The following is a 16,165-nucleotide window of genomic DNA, read 5'->3' on the forward strand; positions in this document are numbered from 1 at the left end:
GATAAACTTGGCTATCTGTAGCTTGAAGTTCTCCTCATGCTGCTGCCGCCGGCCAATGCCTCACTTAACCCTGCCCCTAATCGGCTGACAATGTCCCCTTTAACCTGACACAATCGGGTTAAAAGTGGAGTGGTGTAAAGTGATTGACTGGCCTGTGGCTCCCTATTATATATTTAATAGGGAGCCATTAAGGAGCCAGAAGAGCCGGCTCTTCTTAGTGAGCGGAGCCTAATGGGCCAGCCCACTAATAAGAGCAGTAATTCCTATCACTGGTCTGTGTCTTAGTGTGCATCAGTGAGCGAGCTCCATCCTGGACTGTAGGGGGCGGGACTAGAGTGCAGGGAGCAGAGAGAGACATTCAGTAGCACAGCCGTCACACAGAAATCCAAGATGGCTTCCCCGACTCCAAGTCAGAAGTTACAGTGTCTAAAAGCAACTGAAATGGTACACCAGGACTGATAGAGGCAGGTCAGAATTATATCTGTGAAATGCTGTATTTTTGTTAATAACAGTTAATTAGAGAATGTGTTATTTTGTTACATTTAAGAAAGTTGTCTTTGTGGGAATATCCCTTTAAATATGCACCTATCTAAATAAATAACAATGCTCTATTTCGAATTCACATCTCTTTAAAAGCATATAAATAAGGTAATGCGTTAACTAAAACAGGAATAGTAACTCCTAGTAGTCAATAGAAGTTACTAAGCAATGATCACGTTACTTGCATCATGCACTATTGTGAATGCTTTATATTCACCAATATGTAATTAGGCTCTTAATGTACTTGTATATTTACTGTCAATGAATTTTCTGTCTATGGAGAAATAAGGAGCCTTTTGTACATTTTATACTTTATATATCTTTATAATGAGATTAAAAAAAATTATTCTACAGGCCTGTGTGATTTTTCATATATTTATGGTAGACATTTTCTTATTCCTGGCCAGTATTGTGTTACCATTAAGCATCAGTTTCTGATCAGCTCTTAAGGCAGTTTCTAGACATAGTCATGCAGAGCTCAGAATTAGAAAAGTTACCCTGCCCTCTAATTTTAAAAACTAGAGGGAAAAAAGCAATTAAAAAAAATCTTAACTGCTACATTGAGGGTGTGCAAAGCTGTGGTGCTTAGGGTAGTTTACATATAATTGCAACCCATGCATGTATATACACCTGTAAGCTTATCACTAACAGCCATGCAATACCCAAACACAATAAGCAGCAATGCTTATAGAGAAGTTAGACATTTACGTGAAATGTCACTGACCAATAAGAAACTGTTGAATACTTTTTAAAGTCTTACAAGAAGACTTTGATATGTGACCATTTAATGGCTTACAGTACTTAGGTAGTACAGTGCCAGACAGGGAGTCTGTTAGCTCACACTCCTGGCACAGCCACAGCCACATACACTAGTTGCAGATCTGTGTGCTTTCATTACACTCCCATCTCCCATGTACCGACTCATACAATCAAGTTTGTGGAGGTCCTTCATCTTTAACCACTTTGATACTACAGACCCTAATGACTACAGGAACTAAAGGGTTTAACACTCAAACTTTTTTTGTTTGCATTTATGGGCATTAGAGTCTACTTAATTGTTTTGCTGATCAGCATTTTGCTGCTAACAGAGGCTTTACCTTGTCCTCCCAGGCTAAACTCCATTTGCCATGCTTCTTGGTAACCATGGGAAACCGTATAGAACAGCTATGGATAACAAGAAGCTTGTTGGGAGGGGATGTAGGAGAGTAGTGCAGGAAAAATAAGACCTTCAGTGCCTCAAGCATATGACTCATCACATGTTTCAGGTCTGCCAATTACAAACATGCTGTACTGATTCATATAAATTTCCTCAGTGCTGCCCTTAGCTGATGTAACAACAAGGTAGTGGCGTCCACTTCAGGAATAGCTGAATATGATTTCATAAGAAAGGCTAATAGATATACCAAGCAATATCTACATCTAGGAACAAGGCAGCAGCATGATACAGGTATCCTTGGAATTGTTGTCAATTGTTGTCAATCCAGCTGTGCCAAAAAAAAATTTGGCAGTAACTTTGCAGTTACAGTTTAAAGTAAGGTCAGCATACTCGGAATGTGATCTTTAGGTGGAAATATCACTGATATGTAAATGTAACCTTTGAAGTCCATGTTCATAATATAACCTCTGGTCATACACTACTAAAGTATGCTAAGAATGCTTGTGGCTGTAGTCAGCACTTACAAATATTTCTACTTCTCACCCTATACATCTGAACAGAAAAACACAACTACACACTCTGGAAATACCAATAAGAATTCAACGTGCCATTAATGTTTTGTATAGGTAAAATCATTAATTTGAGGACTTGCTCTGCCTTCAAAACAAAGTATCCACCTAGGAAGGACGCGCTACTCCTTAGCACACTGTAACAAATGTGACACTATTAAGCACAAATCCATTTGAAGCAGATAAACAGAACACATTCAAGACACAAATTCAGTGCATCAAGGTTGTTACAGCCGATGTACAAAATATATTACGGACAAAATGATTATGTGCACAGTTCAGACTAAGACATTTAAAGGGCAAGAAATTAAAGCTGGTGCGTGAAATATAGCATCATGTATCGGTTTTACCAAAAATTAAATTTCACACTATGGTCTTATATCAGGAAGGAAAGTCATGGCCTAATACACTTCACGGAAATACCAGCAACAGAGTTATTTATAAGAGTATAAAAATATATACACACACAGGCGGTCCCCTACTTAAAACGACCCAACTTACAGACAACCTCTCGTTACAAACGGCCCTCTGGGTGTTGGTAATTTACTGCACTTTAGCCCCAGGCTACAAGGATCAGCTGTAAGAGTATTTAAAGTGTATGCAATGAAGCTTGATTGTTAATTCTGGTTCTTATGACAATTCAATTGTTACAGGGACCAAAAAAAGTTTTGGCTGTTACAATAAAATAATACAGTTGCGACTTACATACAAATTAAACTTCAAGAACAAACCTACAGAGCTTATCCCGGGGACTGTCTGTATGTATAATTTTCCTTCAATTGTTACACACGTCACTAGGCCTAATAAAAAGACTACAGTGGCCTCCTGTGCAGTCATCATCTCATTTACATCACTGACAGAAGATAACAAACCCCATCGTTGCTTCCACCACTGACAATAAATGATGCCACAGCTTATTTACATACATTTGAGGCCTAGAAAGCTCTCCATAGAACTCAATGGGTCATTCCTCCACAAAATCCCATCAACAAATGGGTGTTAAACCTGTGATTGTGCCCAGTGAAATTTGTGTCCCCAATAATCACTTTGTGACTGTCAGGAGAGGAGACGATTCTGCTCTTTTAAATCGTAGAGATGACTAAAATTTATAAATACTAATCATTTAAAAATATAATAGATGGATTATTAAACCTTAGTGACCAGTACATTTTATTCTTTGACTTCAAAAGGAAGTGTGAGTTATCCTAACCGGTTAAAGACCGGGCCCTTTCCTGTTTTTTCATGTCCATTTTTCACTCCCCACCTTCAAAAATCTATAACTTTTTTATTTTTACACGTAAAGAGCTGTGTGACGGCTTGTTTTCTGCGTAACAAATTGCACTTCATAATGATGGTATTAAATATTCCATGCCATGTACTCGGAAGCGGGAAAAAAATTCCAAATGCAATGAAAATGGTGAAAAAACGCATTTGCGCCATTTTCTTGTGGGCTTGGATATTACGTCTTTCACTGAGCACCCCAAATGACATGTCTACTTTAAGGGGATACCAAATTTGTATAGGTTTTATAATGTTTTCATACATTTACAAAAATTAAAACCTCCTGTACAAAAATAATTTTTTTGATTTTGCCAACTTCTGGCGCTAATAACTTTTTTATACTTTGGTATACGGAGCTGTGGGTGGTGTCATTTTTTGCGAAATTTGATAATATTTTCAATGATATCATTTTTAGGACTGTACGACCTTTTGATCACTTTTTATAGATTTTTTAAAATTTTTCAAAATGGCAAAAAAGTGCCATTTTCGACTTTGGGCGCTATTTTCCGTTACGGGGTTAAACGCATTGAAAAACCGTTATCATATTTTGATAGATCGGGCATTTTCGGACGCGTCGATACCTGATGTGTTTATGATTTTTACTGTTTATTTATATTTATGTCAGTTCTAGGGAAAGGGGGGTGATTTGAAATTTTAGGTTTTTTTATTAGAATTTTTTTTTTTTAAACTTTTTTTTATTTTTATTTATACTATTTTTCAGACTCCCTAGGGTACTTTAACCCTAGGTTGTCTGATCGATCCTATCATATACTGCCATACTACAGTATGGCAGTATATGGGGATTTTCTAACTCATTCATTACAATGTGCTATCAGCACATTGTAATGAAGAGGTTAAAACGAAATAGCCTCGGGTCTTCGGAAGACCCGAGGCTACCATGGAGACGGATCCCCGCCCCCCGATGACGTCACGGGGAGCGGCGATCCCAGGTAAGATGGCGGCACCCATGCGCCGCTATCTGTTTGAGGCTGCCGGCAGCTTTGCCGGCAGCCCACGCTGTAAAAACACCCGCGATCGGTGCTAGCACCGATCGCGGATGTTACCGGTAAGCCTTTGCTGCAATATGCAGAAAAGACTTACCGGCTATGGAGAGGGCTCAGCCCGTGAGCCCTCTCCATGCAGCGCGACGCGACCGCCGCCGTGAATACACGGCGGGCGGTCGCGAACCGGCTAATATCTTCCAGGCTCAAGGTGTAAACATGCATATTAGAGGCTCATCACATCAGGAAATAGTTATAACACAATATGACACATCCACAATAACTGCTTTAAGAGGTGAATTTCCCCTTATCACTAGTTCCTCTAAAAAATAAATATCACAATCTGGTATATAATATACCATGTAGAATAAGCCGAGACCCCGATATAACAGCAACTATTTTATAGTTATGTCCTTGGTCACAATAATAATAGAAATGACTTCCTTTCACATACAAAAGGCCTGTGAGACTTCTGAAGAAAATCATATATACTTTGGATGTGCAGGTACAGGACTGGCATAGTTAGTCCAGGCTCTACCAAACAGACAAATAGTGATTCTTTACTTGACCTTGTGCTGGCTCTGGTATCAGACAAGATGCAGGAATAACACAAGCATTTGTTAGAATGCTGATGAACTACACAGTGTTCCATGCTGTAAAGCCATGTATTATTTAGATAGAATACCATTAGCAGAGAGATTTGTCATCTGTTGTCTACAAAGTAGCATTATTTTCTTCCTTAGTAAAGTATACGTGTATTACTAGTCAGGATAGTGGAAGCCATAGACCGTTTAAAGTGTATCCGGCCCTCCTGCGTCTGGGTAGAACTATCATTTACAAAAAAAAAATTGTCATGGAAAAAAGTGTGATTTTCTATTTAAGCCGCATTAAGGAGTTATTTCCCATGTCATAACTCTCTCTATAATACAGTGTCATACAGAGGTGGCAAGGACCAACCTTTTGAAATAACTGAAACATAAACTAGTATTTTATATATATATCGTATATACTCGAGTATAAGCCGACCCGTATATAGGCCGAGGCCCCTAATTTTACCCCCCCAAAAATGGGAAAATTTATTGACTCAAGTATAAGCCTAGGGTGGAAAATGTATTAGTAACAGCGAGTCAGTCCCCTTCCCCTCCTAATATATAGCCTGCAGCCCCTGCCCCCAGTATATAGCCAGCAGCCCCTGCCCCCAGTATATAGCCAGCAGACCCTGCCCCCAGTATATAGCCAGCAGACCCTGCCCCCAGTATATAGCCAGCAGACCCTGCCCCCAGTATATAGCCAGCAGACCCTGCCCCCAGTATATAGCCAGCAGCCCCTGCCCCCAGTATATAGCCAGCAGCCCCTGCCCCCAGTATATAGCCAGCAGCCCCTGCCCCCAGTATATAGCCAGCAGCCCCTGCCCCCAGTATATAGTCAGCAGCCCCTGCCCCCAGTGTATAGTCAGCAGCCCCTGCCCCCAGTATATAGCCAGCAGCCCCTGATATAACAGCTACTATTTTATAGTTATGTCCTTGGTCACAGTAATAATAGCAATGACTGCCTTTCAAGTACAAAAGGCCTGTGAGACTTATGCAGAAAATCATAGATACTTTGGATCTGCTGGTTAGTCCAGGCTCTACAAAACAGAAAAATAGTGATTCTTTACCCTGTGCTGTGAGGTCAGCCACTGCTGACATCAGACTGTCAGCACACACACAATATCATGGCAGCAGCGGCTGACATCACAGCTTGTGAGCCGGAGCACGTGACACGGACCTGTTGCTGCCAGACCACAGAAGAGAAGACCTGTGAAGGCGTTGCAAAGGCGTGTGTTGACTTTTTTGTGTCTCTATGCATGTAGAGATGTGCAAAATGTACAACTTCAGAATCTGCTTTCTCAAATACATCACCTTGTGAAACAGCAAGTTCAGAGCTCAAAATGTGTCTTCTGTGAATATTCTCTCTTCTCTCCTCTATTGATATAGAACCTGTCAACCACACAACTACTAGCTCCCTTAGGTAGAGTATGAAATATCCTTTGTACAATTTCCTCTTTATTGTGACATTGTACCCATTTACCTATAAAAAAAACTAAGTCATATGAAAATGATCAGAAGAGAGCCATATTTTGCCAAAGATGAGTAAGGTTTAGAGACTACACAATCCTAGATCTGCGAAGATAAGATTCACATATTATAGCAGACTTGTGGTTCTGTGAGCTACCGAACCAGTGACACAGAGAGCTGAAAAAAAAAAAAAAAGATGGGAATCGTATCTTTAGCTGCTGCTCACATTTCCAGATATTTCTATAACCGTTTCTATCTCCATTTCTGTAGCTCATAGAACCACAAGCCTGATGTGATCTAAAAGATGAGATTCCCATCTTTAACATGACCCAAAAGTTTAAAAGGTACTATAGAACTGATGAAAGAGACACTCCTCCTGTGGTATATAAACCTGACTCACCTCTGTGAGATATGATTCTTCTCTACTCATTTTCACATGATTTTTTATATTTATATTGGTGAAATTTCACATTAAAAAGAGTGAGGTCTAGAAAGAACATTTCAGACTCTACATGGGGTGTTAGTAGCTAAATGGGGTAAAATCTGGTGACAGGTTCTCTTTAATCACATGTGCACTTTAATTTTACACCAATCTCACACTTTTACTTACAAACATAATAAAATAGAGACAATACCAGGCACTATAACAGGGGTCAGAAACCTTTTTGGCTGAGAGAGCCATGAACGCCACATATTTTAAAATGTTATTCCGTAAGAGCTGTACCATAAGCACATGCCCCCTAGTAGATAGGTAGTCTCAGTGTCACGGGTGCCCCTGCGATCTAGGTCTTGGATCGCAGGCACACCCATCCGGTGGCAGCGCCCCTTCCCGAGCTCATTCAACTCACCACTTTCCGGCCCGTGCTGGCACGGATTAAAAGGGCCAGTGCACCACTAATTGGCGCTGCCCACTTCCCAAGTTCCTATAAAGGCCGGCGTCTCCCAGCATTCCCAGTCGGATATTGATGCTTCATGCCTATGAGGAAGCTTTCCACAGTGTTTCCTTCCCAAGTGTTGACCTCCCATTGTGACCCCGGACCTGTTCCTGATTCTGCTCCTTCGCTGCCAGCCCTGATCTTTTGCTCCGTTCCCAACCACGTATCATTGCTGCCTGCCTTGACGGTAGGCCTGTTCCTGACCAGGAGACTACCTAGTGATCCTGTACCTCGACCTTGGAAGCACCGTGGACAAATCGTGCCTGTGGAATGACCTGGTTGTACCTCGCTGTAGACTAGGGGGCTCTGGTGAAGACTGGGTGCCACTTAGATTTCGGTCCCAGGTGTCTGCTTACATCATTGTCCGTGGTGGTACAGAGGGTTCCCTGCTCTAGTCCGCTGCACTAGACTATGCACAAGGTTCTACAACAGTACTATTCAGAAGATGGGTAAACTGGTCAGATAAAAGAAACAAGACATCAGTGAAAACTTTAACAGTTACACAACAGTAATTATAAAGAAAATTACCTTGTGCCTATGTCAAAATAAATTCAAAGGATGTTCCATTAGGAGCAACCGTTACAGATTCCAGCAAAACTCACTGCATGCAGAACTGTTTTATCAAGCAAAATGATGGATATCCATACAGAAGCCCAACAGACCCCATTATAGTTAATTGGATATCCTCTACTCTGTTGATGTCACTTTAAAAATGCGGAACTTCCATTATTGCTATTGTTCTATTCCAACAAAAGACCAGGCATGAACACAATCTTATTTGTCTACAAAACTGGTGATACGTATTAGCACTTTTAAACACTGTAATTGGTGATGAAATATAATAAAAGCATAACATAATGTGCAGTTCAAGGGAACTTGTCAGCAGATATTGACTATATAAACCTCGACCAGTATATTGTCAAAAGGGTTAACACCTTCCAGTTTCTCTCATGATGTAATGTGGTGGCATCATCTAGAAAATCAACTTGTAAAATGGTTGTGAAGGCAGAGAGCTTAGCATAGTCACAATCTCCCCACCATAGTACATCCAATTCGCTGTGATTGCCGGTCCTGCATCCAGGCACATCACTTATCAGCTCTCCTGATGTCTGGTGAATGATGTCAATTAGAGAGCTTAACTCTCCACCTCCGTGACTTTATACAACCAATTTACATCTCGCTTCAAAGTAGATTCACTGAATGATGAAACCTCCCTGGACCATGAAGGAACTTGTTATGGACGGGGTGAATCTGTTCCACAATATACTGCAAGCGGATTATAAGATCAGTTTCTGCAGACAGTCCACTATGTGTTAGTGTTCTCTGCCCTGCAGTGAGTCTGCAGACAGCTCAGTGCAGATATATATGTGAGTATTACAACCTGCATACAGTGGGTGGATAGATTAATTCAACAATTAGTAATACAGGAAGTGTAAATGTCAAATGTTGAGTAAACAAAGGTGGAACAAGAAGAGTGTCACCGCATAAAAAGCAGAAGTGAGCCACAAGCACGCATTGTGTTTTGAAGCAGATTTAAGGAAAGTCAAATAAAGAGTACAAGAAGAGGCCGAGTGTACACTTTATGACACGCACAATAGGGATGTGTCCATACAAAAAAAAAAAAAAAAAAAAACTTAACAAAGCTAGGAGTACTTTTTTTTTAGAACTTCTGCATCAATGGCCTGGCTGGAGTCCTGCTGCTCCTCTTGTAGCCTGTGGTCAGTGCTCGTCTATCATAGTCAAGACCAAGTCTTGGACTCTTTGCACAGAATATGATGAGTATAGAAATAAAGATTCTCTTCACTACACAGAAAAAACTTAATCTCCAATTACCTTTGCTGAATGATCACCAGTCTGGTCTCTTCTTCCAACATGGTTCCCCATGATGTTATAGTAAGTATTTCAAATCCTAGAGTGAAAAAAGGTAATGGAATATTGATAATTAAAATGTATTATTTCATATAATATATCATTCTAAAGTTTGTTTTTCTACACATCCAGCTCTGCTTATGCTTTTATTTTCTAATCATTGTGATTTGGTCAGATGTATAAGGCCCTATGCATCACCAAAGTTATACTCCTCTGAAGTTCACAGTTAACAAGATTCTCCAATGTCCTACTATAGGCTACAGCTTAAAGAGGACCTGTCACCTGAAGCCCTACCCCAGTAATACCCCTTCCGATAAAGCTAGCAAACTGTTATAGCCCATGAGTGTATTCATGAGGGGTGGTCCGAGGAGGCGGTGACTGCCACATGAAGCCTGGCAGTCATCGCCGGCATATAGTGTGGGAGGGGTGGTCCGGGGAAGAAGCAGAGGAGAGTGGAGCGCCTTTTACCCCCCTCATGAATACACCGCTTGGTCCGACGTTCTGAGGGCTATGGCAGTGCAGTGTTTGCTAGTTTTATTGGAAGTTTCCAATAAAGCTAGCAGTTTAAGACTGCTAAAAATGGGGTAGGGCTAGGGAGCTGCTTACTTCAGTAAGCAGTTCCTAGAGGCACTATTCAGTGACAGGATATTCTTCTGCCTCTCCCCCGGACCACCACTCCCACACCAGATGCTGGCAGTGACTGCCAGGCATGATGCTGCAGTCACCGCCCCCTCAAGAACACGAGGGACCACTGGAAGATATGTCTGTCGTTTGGACCACTGCTTGCCACAGTGCAAAACAGCTTTTTGGTATGTTCCAATAAAGCTAGGATTATTTTCACAGCACATAACTGGAAGAGGACTAGGGAGATTATTTCAATAGCAAGTGCAGCTAGTTGGTTTTATTGAGCTGACAGGTGTCCATTACACCCGACATGGATAGGTCTTCAAAATCAGGTTGAGTCAAGACTGATTCCAGCCCCCTGCACTGTATGAAATAAAGTAATAAAAACAAAAAAGGAATGCAAGGGTTCAGATCTATTCTCTGTTTAATTGTCGGTCCTGGGAGCTACAGCTGAGCAGTTATTGATGCGAGTAGACACTTGGCCAGAGTGGGGTCAGCCATTAGAGAGAGCACTCCACTGGACTTTTATCTCTGCTCTCGGCGTTGATTCTAGCCCCAAAGATAGTTATTATTCCACTCATTGATGAGATCTGGACCCCACCAAGCTGATACTGATAACCTTCGTCTATATCATTTAAGTGGTAAACCCTTTAAAGTGTGACCGTCATTTTAAAAAACTTTTGATATGTTGTAGGGCAGGTAATTTTAAGCCCTTTTGCAATTGGATTAGTTACCCAAATCTTGCTCCTTCCCCTTGTATTCTGAAGACTTCCCCTAGATGTCAGCAATCTCACATATGTCTGTTGCTAAGCTCATCCCGCCTTCAGAAAGAAGCTGAGACTACGGAGGAAGAGACACGCCCCCATCTCTCTCCCTGCTCACAGCCGATTACCTCATGTCTGCAGCAGTCATGTACTGACAGGAACACTGACAAATGTAATAGCCAAACACCTACACTTATGTCTCCCCCAGCTTTCCCTACACCTGTATACTGTATAAACAATCCACACAGACAAACTGCAGCCCGGCTCCTCCCATCAATCCACAGGAAATGGCAGGAGAAAAGAGACTCCAAGCTGTGCCCTCATGGGCGGTGCTGAAGTTTTACTTCGATAGTAGGTACATAGACAGACAGCCAGACAGATATTAAGTAGATAGATAGATAGGAGGGATGGATGGATAGATAGACAGGAAATGGATAGACAGGAGATAGCTCTGGTCTCATTGGTCAGCACCTCGTGCTTGTGATGAGGTGACAGGAGGCAGGCCCCGCCCCTCCATCTTGCTGATTGTATTTTTTTTGAGAGCTGGAAACCATGGTTGCTATGAGCCAAAAAAGGTACTAAATGAGGACCGAGAGGCAAAATATTTTGAGGAATGATTCCCAGGGACACCGGGAGCAGAATTATGTATTTGGTTTTTTTTTGCTCAGAATGACAGTTACACTTTAAGTTTTTGCTACTCAGACAGCGAAACACAAAGAAAATTTACAATATTATGCATTTTTATTTTTTATCAGAAAAGAGGTGGCATCGAACTTGGAGTTACATCTCAGGACATAATTATTTAAAGGAAATCTTCCATTTGATTTCATTTATTATGAATCAAACATATCTTAAGTATGCCATAGCTACACTGATACAGGCATATATCTTGTTTAATCCCTGAGCTGAGTGGTTTTGCTGAAAAACAATTGCAGACGGTCCCCTACTTAAGAACACCCGATATACAAACGATTCCTAGTTACAAACGGACCTCTGGATGTTGTAATTTACTGGACTTTAGCCTTAGGCCCCTTCCACACTTGCGAGTGTGATGCGCTGAACTGGCATCACATTCGCAGCGAGTGCTGCCTAGATCGCCTCGGCCGGAACATTGCAAACCAGAACTGAACAGACATACTGAGTTCAGATCCGGTTTGCAGCGTTCAGACCGGGAGATCCAGGCAGCACTCGCTGCGAGAGTCCGGCGCATCACACTCGCAAGTGTGGAACGGGCCTTGGGCTAAAATAAACAGATATAACAGTTATCAACTGTGTCTGCAATTAAGCTTTATTGTTAATCCTGATTCTTATGACAACCTAACATTTTTAAAATCAAATTGTCACAGAGACCAAAAAAATTCTGGCAGGGCATACAAAATATAATATAAAATATACAGTTCCGACTTGCATACAAATTCAACTTAAGAACCTATCTCGTCTGTAACCCAGGGACTGCCTGTATATCATTCAGGACCTTGAGAAAGCTGGATTGCTTCAGCCTGCCAGTGATAAACATATTACACAGAGTTTTCTGAACTGTACAGACACGACGAATCAACCTGAGCTAGATCACTCAAACACAGCAGCTGGGAGATTGTGCAGCGATTGATTGATAGCCACAACACAGTGATTACCTCATTCTCCGGAGGAAAAATGAATTCATGTTTTGTGTTTGTGTGTGTTTTTACTTTATATGTCCCCCATGAGGTCACTAAAGACCCCTGGGGGACATTTTCATTTTTTTTTTCTTTTACTTTATTTTCCTTTTACAAGTATTTCCCTGTAACTGAGGCATCTATAAGAGCTGCAGTTACAGGGAGAATGAACAACTGTGGCTGTGTATTCTGACCAGAGCTGGACTGGGTCTAATTAGATCCAGAAGCCCGGCTTAACCCTTTTAGACCCCGCGGTCACGTGACCGCCATGTCTATAGAGGCGGTGGCAGCAATGGCTCTGCTCCACTGTGCATTGACCCAGTCAGCTCGATGCTGTGAGGAGCGTAGAAGGGAGAAGCCGTAACAAACCGCATCTCCCTTCTACTTAGGGTTTCCGGGTGTTAGTGCGGGAGCAGTAGAAAACTGCAGTGCCCTGCGCCTGCTGATGTCTAAAGTCAGCGAGCGGCCCGTAGGGAGTTAATGTGAGAAAAGAAGCACTGTGGCCAGGCACAGAAACAACGGAGCTTCATTATCATAAATTTATTATTGTTTTTTCAGCAAAACCTCTCTGCACAGGGATTAAACAAGATATGATTCTGCATTAGTGTAGCTACAGCATTCTCAAGATATGAGCGCTTCATAATGCATCAAATGAAATGGTAGGTTTCCTTTAAGATACATCAAATTTATGAAACTTTGAATTGATTTCATACAGGTTACAGCAAAACTAAACTTTCCCATAATAATTTTCCCCATATACTGACTCCCAAAATGGCTTAACTTTACTTTTGTCCATAGGCTATAGCTACTGCCTCAAAAACAGTTGACCGTCTCTGGGATAACTCCGAATGGGTAAGCGAAATTCTGAACAAATGGAGGAATTGGGCCTCTATAGATTCTAAATTTTCATGTTTGCAGGGATGAATGTCTCATCACTAAAATAGCAGCCCCTTAAATAAAGCATAAGTTACTCATGTCCTCTGGTACACCATTAAACATGATGACATTGATAAAAGTAGTGGAATACAATGCTCAGCTATCTCCAGTATTCCCACAAGTACTAGTATTTCTGTAGCAACAGTTTATGTGCAGTCAAATCTACTACTTTAATCTAGGACAATAGTGGATTAACTGAAGACCCCGAGAAAACGTAGAAGATTGTAGGAAATCACACCTTATATCACGCGTATTCAATAACACTGCGTACTAAATCTAATATTTCACGGTTGTATAAATGTACGAGATGTTACAAGCAAGTCGTTGCCTTGAGGACCTTGTAGCGTATACTGTACTCTACTCTGCTTGGGGCAAATCTACGATAACTTGTTCAAGGTCAAATGCTTGTTGATTCCAGCAATTCTTCACATGATTCTACTTTGGATTTTGTTTCATAAGCTCTCTGTATGAATTTCACTTGATGTCAGCAGCTTTTCCATGTCCGTAGTTAAAAGTTTTTCATTTGACTGCATCAGATGTAGGAATGTATCAATCAAGAACATGATAGGACATTGGTGAGGATTATATAATAATAAATTAATAATAATCCTTTATTTATATGGCACCAACAAATTCCGCAGCGCAGCACAGAGCTTGCCAAATCAGACCCTGTCCCCAATGGGGCTCACAATCTAATCAACCTACCAGTATGTTTTGGAGTGTGGGAGGAAACCGAAGGACCCAGAGGAAACGCACGCAAACATGGAGAGAACATACAAACTCTTCATAGATGTTGACATGGATGGGACTTGGACCCAGGACCCCAGCGCTGGAATGCTGTAGTGCTAACCACTGAGCTCTCCTTCTTAATTTCATATCTTTAAAAGCAGGATATTTGCTGTGTTTCTGCCTTTTCCATGTAGATTTTTTGTACTGCCTTTAAAGATATGAAATAAAGAAAAAAACTTTTTTCATGGACAATCTAAGGACAGTGACGTGACATGACTGGGGAAACACCCGAACATCAGTTGAACATGGGTACATTCACACAACCGTATGCCCGCCTGGCTGGCATACTGCTGTGCGCTGGAGAGGAGGAGCGCAACCCGTTTTAGCCATGAAGAACGTGCACAGTCTGACTAAAGTGCACAGCGTGACCCTTAGTAAATGAACCACATTATCTTACGCTAACATCTCCTTTTTTAACCTAAGAATGAACTTGGGAATAAAGCTGTAATCTCACAGGAGCTTTATTAAATCTCTGTATCCATGGATGCTCAGGCAGCTTAATGTCTAAAAAAAGGCACTTTGGGTAAAAGTGGGTTCAGAATGCTTGTTGTTAGATCTTTATCTCCATCAATTCCCAGATAGTAGGCAATAACAGTAATAATTATAATAATAGTAAAACATCTGAAACATCTATAAAAGAACAAGTCGTGGGGGCTCCCCCATCAGACTCAGCCATCAGCATTTACCCAGTGCTGCTACACGGACACCAATGTACCAAGCAGCTGACCGGTGCAGGGTGTTACTCTACCACTGATAAAATATTTATACTCTGCCCCAAGGAAAGCTCATTAACTGTAATTCCTGACCACCTCTCTATGAAAGAACAGGAAAATGTTTCCAAACCCTACCATGAATGCCGCAATTGCTTATTTTCTTTTAGGAACAGCATGGATTACATCGGAGAGACTGCTACATTGCAAAATTTCCCTTTACAAACTTTACAGGAAAAATGTCTGGATTAAGCTCTGGTCATTGATAAACAAAAAAAGTAAAGGTCTCTCCAGTAAGGGGCTTTCTAATATAAAAGCTACAATAAGTAAAAGCTACAGTCTGATGGAATACCATGATCTCCTGCCCCAAAAGAATCAATGAGGCTTCTTCATCCAATATCTTTGTGATCTCTGTAGGACTGAATTGATAGAAAGGAAATAAAATGGGGAGAATTCATTATGCCTTCCCTGCAGTTTGCAGACCTGGTCTATAGGCTCCGAAGTGACAGAATTTGAGCCCACATTGTAGTAAATACAAGCACAAGAACGACAGTGGAGGAATTTTAAGATTGGCGTTAAAAACACCAGTCTTAATGACATCCCCCCAATGTCTCTACATGTCTGTTGTTTCTTATGGCAAACAGATCTATAAACTTCCCAATGTCAAAATTATCTGCTGCAACAACTAATGGTCTGGATTGCTTTTCATGAAAACGTGACAACTTAAGCAGCCTGCAGCTATGTTCTCAAATGATGAATTGTAAGAGAGCAGTGGTGTGCTTCTGCACCTCTGATAATCTTCCTACCCCAATGCAAGCACTTGGTACTGTGTGTGCCTCCCAGCTTGTGGTGGCCATCATCTTTATCTAAGTACAGCCACGTGCACATCACATAATTTCCCCTATTGAAGTCTATTCTCCATTGAAGTCCACGCAGCTAAAATGGGCTACAAACATTGGATCACATTCCCCTGTTTGCGGCCCGTATTGCACACACAGTTGTGTGCATGAGGCCTTAGGGTGAAGACACACATGGCGTTTTTAGGCCGTTTTTGGGCTGTTTTAGTTAGTGCGTTTTCACATCGTTAAAAACGCCCAAAAACGGCCAAAAAACGCCATGTGTGTCTTCACCCTAAGGATGATAGAGGTTGTTACATTTATAGATCAAGGTTATCAACTTATATTTAGAGTCCATACTCATAAATTGCTTCTTATATTTAGCTTCCAAATTCAAAAAAAACAAAAAATGTATCTGAGATAAAGCATATAAAACAGCAGAC

General features: G+C 41.2%; 1 protein-coding gene across 2 annotated transcripts in view; it reads right to left on the reverse strand.

The window, feature by feature from the left end:
• MBP (myelin basic protein) overlaps positions 1 to 16,165 on the reverse strand; it is a 150,405-nt gene that overhangs the window by 109,588 nt on the left and 24,652 nt on the right. For both annotated transcript variants that reach the window (XM_072152363.1, XM_072152362.1), the window contains exon 2: positions 9,373 to 9,448. In XM_072152363.1, coding sequence (XP_072008464.1) covers positions 9,373 to 9,423 — 51 coding nt within the window. In that variant the 5' untranslated portion in view covers positions 9,424 to 9,448. The remainder of the gene's footprint in view (positions 1 to 9,372; positions 9,449 to 16,165) is intronic.

The sequence above is a fragment of the Engystomops pustulosus genome, chromosome 5, assembly GCF_040894005.1.
Source record: "Engystomops pustulosus chromosome 5, aEngPut4.maternal, whole genome shotgun sequence".
NCBI lineage: Eukaryota > Metazoa > Chordata > Amphibia > Anura > Leptodactylidae > Engystomops > Engystomops pustulosus.